Here is a 10,705-nt window from a genome sequence, read left to right on the forward strand (position 1 = left end):
CTATCCTATCCTATCCTCCACCCTATGAAATCCCATATCCTATCCTCTGTCCTATCCTATCCTCTATCCTATCCTATCCTCTATCCTATCCTATCCTCTATCCTATCAAATCCCCTATCCTATCCTCTGTCCTATCCTATCCTCTATCCTATCCTATCCCCTATCCAATCCTATCCTTTCCTGTATCCTATCCTATCCTGTATCCTCTATCCTATCGTATCCTGTACCCTATCATATCCTCTATCCTATCCTATCCTCTATCCTATTCTATCCTCTATCCTATCCGATCCTCTATCCTATCCTATCCTCTATCCTATCCTAACCTCTATCCTATCCTCTATCCTATCTGATCCTCTATCCTATCAAATCCCCTATCCTATCTTCTATCCTATCCTATCCTCTATCCTATCCTATCGTCTATCCTATCCTCTATCCTATCCTATCCTCTATCCTATCCTATCTTCTATTCTATCCTATCCTCTATCCTATCCTATCCACTATCCTATCCTATCCTCTATCCTATCCTATCCTCTATCCTATCAAATCCCCTATCCTATCCTCTATCCTATCCTATCCTCTATCCTATCCTCTATCCTAGCCTATCCTCTATCCTATCCAATCCAATCCCCTATCCTATCCTATCCTCAATCCTATCCTTTCCTGTATCCTATCCTATCCTCTATCCTCTATCCTATCCAATCCTCTGTCCTATCCTATCCTCTAACCTATCCTATCGTGTATCCTATCCTCTATCCTATCAAATCCCCTATCCTATCCTCTGTCCTATCCTATCCTCTATCCTATCCTATCCCCTATCCAATCCTATCCTCAATCCTATCCTTTCCTGTATCCTACCCTATCCTGTATCCTCTATCCTATCGTATCCTGTACCCTATCATATCCTCTATCCTATCCTATCCTCTATCCCATCCTATCCTCTATCCTATCCTATCCTCTATCCTTTCCTATCCTCTATCCTAGCCTATCCTCTATCCTATCCTATCCAATCCCCTATCCTATCCTCTATCCAATCCTATCCTCAATCCTATCCTTTCCTGTATCCTATCCTATCCTCTATACTCTATCCTATGCAATCTGCTATCCTATCCTATCCTCTATCCTATCATCTCCTCTACCCTATCATATCCCCTATCCTATCCTATCCTCTATCCTATCATATCCTCTATCCTATAATATCCTCTATCCTATCCTATCCTGTATCCAATCCTCTATCCTATCCTATCCTCTATCCTATCCTATCCTCTATCCTATCCTATCGTCTATCCTGTCCTATCTTCTGTCCTATCCTATCCTCTGTCCTATCCTATCCTCTATCCTATCCTATCCTCTTTCCAATCCTATCCTCAATCCTATCCTTTCCTGTATCCTATCCTATCCTGTATCCTCTATCCTATCCAATCCTCTATCCTATCCTATCCTCTATCCTATCCTTTCCTCTATCCTATCCTATCTTCTATCCTATCCGATCCACTATCCTATCCTATCTTCTATCCTATCTGATCCTCTATCCTATCAAATCCCCTATCCTATCTTCTATCCTATCCTATCCTCTATCCTATCCTATCGTCTATCCTATCCTCTATCCTATCCTATCCTCTATCCTATCCTATCCTCTATCCTATCCTATCTTCTATCCTATCCTATCCTCTACCCTATGAAATCCCCTATCCTGTCCTCTGTCCTATCCTATCCTCTATCCTATCCTATCCTGTATCCAATCCTATCCTCAATCCTATCATTTCCTGTATCCTATCCTATCCTCTATACTCTATCCTATGCAATCCTCTATCCTATCCTATCCTCTATCCTATCATATCCTCTACCCTATCATATCCCCTATCCTATCCTATCCTCTATCCTATCCTATCCTCTATCCTCTATCCTATCCAATCCTCTGTCCTATCCTATCCTCTATCCTATCATATCCTCTATCCTATAATATCCTCTATCATATCCTATCCTCTATCCAATCCTATATCCTATCCTATCCTCTATCCTATCCTATCCAATCCCTTATCCTATCCTCTATCCAATCATATCCTCAATCCTATCCTATCCTCTATCCTATCCTATCTTCTATCCTATCCTATCCTCCACCCTATGAAATCCCATATCCTATCCTCTGTCCTATCCTATCCTCTATCCTATCCTATCCTCTATCCTATCCTATCCTCTATCCTATACTATCCTCTATCCTATCCTCTATTCTATCCTATCCTCTATCTTATCCTATCCACTATCCTATCCTATCCTCTATCCTATCCTATCCTCTATCCTATCCTATCCTCTATCCTATCCTATCGTCTATCCTATCCTATCCTCTATCCTATCCTATCCTCTATCCTATCCTATCCTCTATCCTATCCTATCTTCCATCCTATCCTATCCTATCCTCTATCCTATCAAATCCCCTATCCTATGAAATCCTCTATCCCATCCTCTATCCTATCCTATCCTCTATCCTATCCTATCTTCTATCCTATCCTATCCTCTATCGTATCAAATCCCCTATCCTATCCTCTATCCTACCCTATCCTATCCTATCCTCTATCCTATCCTAACTTCTATCCTATCCTATCCTCTATCCTATCCTTACCTCTATCCTATCCTATCCTCTATCCTATCCTATCCTCTGTCCTATCCTATCCTCTATCCTATCCTATCCTCTATCCTATCCTATCCTCTATCCTATCCTATCCTCTATCCTATCCTCTATTCTATCCTATCCTCTATCCTATCCTATCCACTATCCTATCCTATCCTCTATCCTATCCTATCCTCTATCCTATCAAATCCCCTATCCTATCCTCTATCCTATCCTATCCTGTATCCTATCCTATCCTCTATCCTCTATCGTATCCAATCTTCTATCCTATCCTATCCTCTATTCTATCCTCTATCCTATCCTATCCTCTATAATATCGTACACTCTATCCTATAATATCGTCTAACCGATCCCATTCTCTATCCTATCCTCTATCCTATCCTATCGTCTATCCTATCCTATCCTCTATCCTATCCTATCCTCTATCCTATCAAATCGCCTATACTATCCTCTATCTTATCCTATCCTATCCTATCCTCTATCCTATCCTATCTTCTATCCTATCCTATCCTCTATCCTATCCTATCCTCTATCCTATCCTATCCTCTATCCTATCCTATCTTCTATCCTATCCTATCCTCTATCCTATCAAATCCCCTATCCTATCCTCTATGCTATCCTATCGTATAGCCTATCCTCTATCCAATCCTATCCTCTATCCTATCAAATCCTCTATCCTATCCTATCGTCTATCCTATCCTATCCTCTATCCTATCCTATCCTCTATCCTATCCTATCCTCTATCCTATCCTATCTTCTATCCTATCCTATCCTCTATCCTATCAAATCCCCTATCCTATCCTCTATCCTATCCTATCGTATAGCCTATCCTCTATCCAATCCTATCCTCTATCCTATCAAATCCTCTATCCTATCCTCTCCTCTATCCTATCCAATCCTCTACCCTATCCTATCCTCTATCCTATCCTATCCTCTATCCTATCCTATCGTCAATCCTGTCCTATCCTCTATCCTATCCTTTCCTGTATCCTATCCTCTATCCTAGCCTATCCTCTATCCTATCCAATCCAATCCCCTATCCTATCCTCTATCCAATCCTATCCCCAATCCTATCCTTTCCTGTATCCTATCCTATCCTCTATCCTCTATCCTATCCTATCGTCTATCCTATCCTATCCTCTATCCTATCCTATCCTCCATCCTATCCTATCCTCTATTCTATCCTATCCTCTATCCTATCCTATCTTCTATCCTATCCTATCCTCTATCCTATCAAATCCCCTATCCTATCCTCTATCCTATCCTATCCTCTATCCTATCCTATCCTCTATCCTATCCTATCTTCTATCCTATCCTATCCTCTATCCTATCCTATCGTCTATCCTATGCTATCCTCTATCCTATTATATCCTCTATCCTGTCCTATCCTCTATCCTATCCTATCTTCCATCCTATCCTTTCCTCTATCCTATCCTCTCTTCTATCCTATCCGATCCACTATCCTATCCTATCTTCTATCCTATCCTATCCTCTATCCTATCAAATCCCCTATCCTATCCTCTATCCTATCCTATCGTATAGCCTATCCTCTATCCAATCCTATCCTCTATCCTATCAAATCCTCTATCCTATCCTCTCCTCTATCCTATCGAATCCTCTACCCTATCCTATCCTCTATCCTATCCTATCCTCTATCCTATCCTATCGTCAATCCTGTCCTATCCTCTATCCTATCCTTTCCTGTATCCTATCCTCTATCCTAGCCTATCCTCTATCCTATCCAATCCAATCCCCTATCCTATCCTCTATCCAATCCTATCCCCAATCCTATCCTTTCCTGTATCCTATCCTATCCTCTATCCTCTATCCTATCCTATCGTCTATCCTATCCTATCCTCTATCCTATCCTATCCTCCATCCTATCCTATCCTCTATTCTATCCTATCCTCTATCCTATCCTATCTTCTATCCTATCCTATCCTCTATCCTATCAAATCCCCTATCCTATCCTCTATCCTATCCTATCCTCTATCCTATCCTATCCTCTATCCTATCCTATCTTCTATCCTATCCTATCCTCTATCCTATCCTATCGTCTATCCTATGCTATCCTCTATCCTATCCTATCCTCTATCCTGTCCTATCCTCTATCCTATCCTATCTTCCATCCTATCCTTTCCTCTATCCTATCCTCTTTTCTATCCTATCCGATCCACTATCCTATCCTATCTTCTATCCTATCTGATCCTCTATCCTATCAAATCCCCTATCCTATCTTCTATCCTATCCTATCCTCTATCCTATCCTATCGTCTATCCTATCCTATCCTCTATCCTATCCTATCGTCCATTCTATCCTATCCTCTATCCTATCCTATCCACTATCCTATCCTATCCTCTATCCTATCCTATCTTCTATCCTATCAAATCCCCTATCCTATCCTCTATCCTATCCTATCCTCTATCCTATCCTCTATCCTAGCCTATCCTCTATCCTATCCAATCCAATCCCCTATCCTATCCTCTATCCAATCCTATCCCCAATCCTATACTTTCCTGTATCCTATCCTATCCTCTATCCTCTATCCTATCCAATCCTCTGTCGTATCCTATCCTCTATCCTATCCTATCGTGTATCGTATCCTCTATCCTATCAAATCCCCTATCCTATCCTCTGTCCTATCCTATCCTCTATCCTATCCTATCCCCTATCCAATCCTATCCTCAATCCTATCCTTTCCTGTATCCTATCCTATCCTCTATCCTCTATCCTATCCAATCCTCTGTCCTATCCTATCCTCTATCCTATCCTATCGTGTATCGTATCCTCTATCCTATCAAATCCCCTATCCTATCCTCTGTCCTATCCTATCCTCTATCCTATCCTATCCCCTATCCAATCCTATCCTCAATCCTATCCTATCGTCTATCCTATCCTCTATACTCTATCCTATGCAATCCTCTGTCCTATCATATCCTCTACCCTATCATATCCCCTATCCTATCCAATCCTCTATCCTATCCTATCCTCTATCCTCTATCCTATCCAATCCTCTGTCCTATCGTATCCTGTATCCTATCATATCCTCTATCCTATCCTATCCTCTATCCTATCCTATCCTCATTCCTATCCTATCCTCTATCCTATCATATCCTCTATCCTATAATATCCTCTATCCTATCCTATCCTGTATCCAATCCTCTATCCTATCCTATCCTCTATCCTATCCTATCCTCTATCCTATCCTATCGTCTATCCTGTCCTATCCTCTGTCCTATCCTATCCTCTATCCTATCCTATCCTCTTTCCTATCCTATCCTCAATCCTATCCTTTCCTGTATCCTATCCTATCCTGTATCCTCTATCCTACCGTATCCTCTACCCTATCCTATCCTCTATCATATCCTATCCTCTATCCTTTAATATCCTCTATCCTATCCTCTATCCTAGCCTATCCTCTATCCTATCCTATCCAATCCCCTATCCTATCCTCTATCCGATCCTATCCACTATACTATCCTATCGTCTATCCTATCCTCTATCCTATCCTATCCTATCGTCTATCCTATCCTATCCGCTATCCTATCCTATCCTCTATCCTAGCCTATCCTCTATCCTATCCTATCCAATCCCCTATCCTATCCTCTATCCTATCCTATCCACTATCCTATCCTATCGTCTATCCTATCCTCTATCCTATCCTAACCTCTATCCTATCCTATCGTCTATCCTATCCTATCCTATCCTCTATCCTATCCTCTCTTCTATCCTATCCTATCCTCTATCCTGTCAAATCCCCTATCCTATCCTCTATCCTATCCTATCGTCTATCCTATCCTCTATCCTATCCTATCCCCTATCCAATCCTATCCTCAATCCTATCCTTTCCTGTATCCTATCCTATCCTGTATCCTCTATCCTATCGTTTCCTCTACCCTATCCTATCCTCTATCCTATCCTATCCTCTATCCTATCAAATCCCCTATCCTATCCTCTGTCCTATCCTATCCTCTGTCCTATCCTATCCTCTATCCTATCCTATCCTCTATCCTTTCCTATCCTCTATCCTATCCTATCCTCTATCCTATCCTATCCTCTATCCTATCCTCTATTCTATCCTATCCTCTATCCTATCCTATCCACTATCCTATCCTATCCTCTATCCTATCCTATCCTCTATCCTATCAAATCCCCTATCCTATCCTCTATCCTATCCTATCCTGTATCCTATCCTATCCTCTATCCTCTATCGTATCCAATCCTCTATCCTATCCTATCCTCTATTCTATCCTCTATCCTATCCTATCCTCTATAATATCGTACACTCTATCCTATAATATCGTCTATCCGATCCTATTCTCTATCCTATCCTCTATCCTATCCTCTATCCTATCCTCTATCCTATCCTATTCTCTATCCTATCCTATCCTCTATCCTATCCTATCTTCTATCCTATCCTATCCTCTATCCTATCCTATCGTCTATCCTATCCTATCCTCTATCCTATCCTATCCTCTATCCTATCCTATCCTCCATGCCATCCTATCCTCTATCCTATCAAATCCCCTATCCTATCAAATCCTCTATCCTATCCTCTATCCTATCCTATCCTCTATCCTATCGTATCCTCTATCCTATCCTATCCTATCCTCTATCGTATCAAATCCCCTATCCTATCCTCTATCCTATCCTATCCTATCTGTTAGACGCGTTCAAACGGTCTATTCCTATGGCGAGCACCGAGAACACCCCCCTCTCCTTTCGTCGTCTCGGAACGAGCAGACACCGCGAAGCGAGCTCCCGTGTATGAAGGTGGTGGGGCGTCTATCAAGCATGTAAATAGGCCTCCCGAAAAATTCGAATAAGTTCCGTTGTAACATCCTCTGCGAGTACACGCGAATATTTTGCTAACGTTCCAGTAGCTTTGTAATCGGTCGGCTTTGTCTCCCCTGCGAGATAACCACGGGTTCTGTAAAGCATCTCTCCTCTGCGAGAATAATTATAGATCAAGTTAGTGCAATAAAGACAGTTTGTGAACCGCAGAAACCCGGTTGACGCCAGTGCAGCTTCCTAGTTGTAGTTCGACTCCGTACGTCTCCTTTCCACTCTCTGCACGCGATCCAGTGCATTGTCCTTTTCGCGGACTCTTAATTCAAACCAGGGTCGGTGAAACAGTTTTTGGTCCTTCGAGCCGGATCTCAGAGAGACAGTTCGTACGGGTTCAGTTTAACGGCGACAATCAAACCGTCATTTTCAAACGCGGGTGTCGAGTGTCGTGACATTCAAGCCGCAAACAATTCAAAATGAATACAAGTGCCATGGAGACCTTCGAGGCGGTCCTTGAGCGACAAACGCAAGCGTTCGCTCAGCTGACAAAAATACTGTCGAACACCAAGAAAAGAGGGGTCGACAATTTTACGGTGGAGTACCTGGACGCCAGATTAACGATGTACCAGGAGACCTGGACGCAGATCACCTCCTTCAACGGGTACCTACAGGCGTACCGAAAGGCGGACAAGACGAAGCAGGACCTTCCCTACTTCAAGGCCAACACCATGGACAGGATGGAGGACGCGTACCTCGAAGGCTGGTCTTACCTACGGGAGCAGCTGACGCATCTACGCCCCCCTATCACACCCCCTGCGGCGAATTCTTCGATGGCGTTCCCAGTACCGACGGTAACTCGTCCGGCGCACGTACAATTACCGCGAATCGAACTCCCGAAATTCGACGGCGATTATACTCGTTGGAAATCCTTCGAATCGCGATTCAATTCCGCGGTAATCGTGAACGGGACTCTCACGGATGCGGAAAGACTGCAGTACCTGCTTAGGGCATTGTCGGGCGAACCACTCGAAGCGATACAGCACCTCGATGTATCTGACGCGAACTTCCAGATCGGTTGGAACCGTCTCAAGGAGATTTACGATAATGAACGAGTCATCGTACATACGTTGATGCAAAAGCTTTATTCGTTAAAAACGATCAAATTGTCTCAACTCGACTCACTGAATCAGTTCGCGATTCATTATCGCAACACCCTCGAGGCGTTATATCATTTAGGTAGAGGCACAAAGGAGGATCACCTTGTCCATTTCGTTTCGAGCAAGTTCGACCGCGAATTAGAAACGGAGTGGAATAAAACTCTCGGCGATGCGCGATCCTACCCGAAGTACGATACTCTGGAAAAGTTCATCCTCGAACAAACCGCGGCAGTCAAAATGTCGAGTCAACCGGCGCCGTCGCTTCAAACCTCTTCGGGCCCTTCGAAAACTTTGCGGCAAAAAACGAGCGCGCACATTATCGAAGAAAGTAGGGACTCCACTACCTGCTTCCTTTGTAAAGAAGCGCACGTACCCCGCGACTGCAGCATGTTTCGTAGCCTCTCTCCACTCGCTCGATTCGAAACATTAAAAAACCAGCGTGTGTGCATCAATTGTCTAGGCGCAAATCACACCGTCTCGAATTGCCCCAGCACAAATGTCTGTAGACAGTGTGGGGAAAAACATCACACGATGTTGCACCGCGGAGAAACCAGGGCCCCCAGCAGACCCAAAACGGTCAATTATCGAAAACCGGCAGCTTCGCTCCAGCCGCCGCGGTCAAACGCGTCTGTCCCTGCGCGGACCCTGACAACGCCCCTATCGGCCGAAGCCTCTGCGCAGCCCTCAAGTTCGGGAGGGGTAGGTAGCAACGTCGCGACACATTTCGCCGAAGCCAGCCCGAATGGCACAAGGACTGTCCTACTAGCTACCGCAATGGTCAAGGTCTTCGCGCCTAACGGCCAGTCACGATTAGCCCGCGCGCTGTTAGATCAGGGGTCCCAGTCCTCGTTCGTGTCCAACAATCTGGTACAACAGCTGCGTATGCAAAAGGTCCGATCACCGATTTCCGTGACCGGTCTCGGCGGCGAGCAAACAAGCAATATAAATTACAGCGTGCATCTTCGGATAGGCTCGTCCAAACAGGCGTCCCCCGCACTGTCGACTCGCGCGTTCATTGTGCGCAACATAACGCAGTACGTTCCGCCTCCAGTCCAGGTAGAAAACTATAGTGCCCTGTCCGATCTCGCGCTCGCGGATCCCACGCCCGCATCACAGCAACGGATCGAATTGCTCCTAGGCGCGGACATCTTCGCGCAAATTCTCCGACCTGGCGTTCGACGCACCAGTGACCAAGGACCGATCGCGCAAAACACGGTTCTCGGTTGGATCTTGTCCGGATGCCTCAATACAAGGAATTCTCCTCGCCTCGCGGTCACCGCGCATCTCGGAGTCACCATTGATCCGTTGGAACGCGCGTTAGCTCGTTTTTGGGAGACAGAAGCAGTCCCCGAAGCGCGTGCTCTCACTCCCTTGGAGATAGAATGCGAACGGCACTTCGACACTACCTATTCGCGCGACGACGACGGACGATTCATTGTGCGGTTGCCGTTTCTTAAATCGGTCCCCGAGGACTTCCTCGGAGACTCGCTCCGAGGAGCCACCGCGTCCCTTGAACGTCTGAATCGGAAGCTACGCGGCAACGATGCGGTCAAACGCGAGTATAGCGAATTCATACGCGAGTATGAGTCGCTCGGTCACATGACCCGTCTCGATAACGTCGACCGTTCGAGGAATTACATTCCCCATCGTGCCGTTATACGCGAGGGAAGCTTGACCACCAAGCTACGAGTCGTTTTCAACGCGTCGAGCCACACGTCAAGCGGGTACTCCTTAAACGACATCCTCCACACTGGCCCGAAATTGCAGCTCGAAATTACGCGAATACTGCTCGCGTGGCGACTCCACAAATACGTATTTGTAGCGGACATCGAGAAAATGTTTCGGCAGATCCTTGTCCACCCACAAGATCGCAAATACCAGTGCATCTTGTGGAAAAACGAGTCTAGCGGCAGTCTCGAATCGTTCGAGCTAAATACCATTACGTATGGAACCGCCTGCGCCCCGTACCTCTCGATGCGCGTGATCCAAGAGGTAAACACGTTGGAAGGTTCGGAATACCCCCTCGCGGCCCCGATTCTCCGCAGCAGTGTTTACGTCGACGACGTGTTCATGGGCGCGCCGGACAAACAGCTGCTCGAGCAGACTAGAATACAGGTCTGTCAGCTGTTATCTC

The 10,705-nt window shown here is 45.1% G+C and overlaps 1 protein-coding gene across 1 annotated transcript; it reads left to right on the forward strand.

Moving 5' to 3' along the window:
• Positions 1–7,890: 7,890 nt before the first annotated feature.
• Positions 7,891–10,686, forward strand: LOC143363546 (uncharacterized; the record flags this gene model as incomplete). Its single annotated transcript, XM_076804111.1, has 1 exon — positions 7,891–10,686. A coding segment is annotated over exon 1 (2,796 nt), but the record flags the coding sequence as incomplete, so codon positions are not given.
• Positions 10,687–10,705: the final 19 nt, after the last annotated feature.

Source organism: Halictus rubicundus, unplaced genomic scaffold (genome assembly GCF_050948215.1).
Source record: "Halictus rubicundus isolate RS-2024b unplaced genomic scaffold, iyHalRubi1_principal scaffold0056, whole genome shotgun sequence".
Lineage (NCBI taxonomy): Eukaryota > Metazoa > Arthropoda > Insecta > Hymenoptera > Halictidae > Halictus > Halictus rubicundus.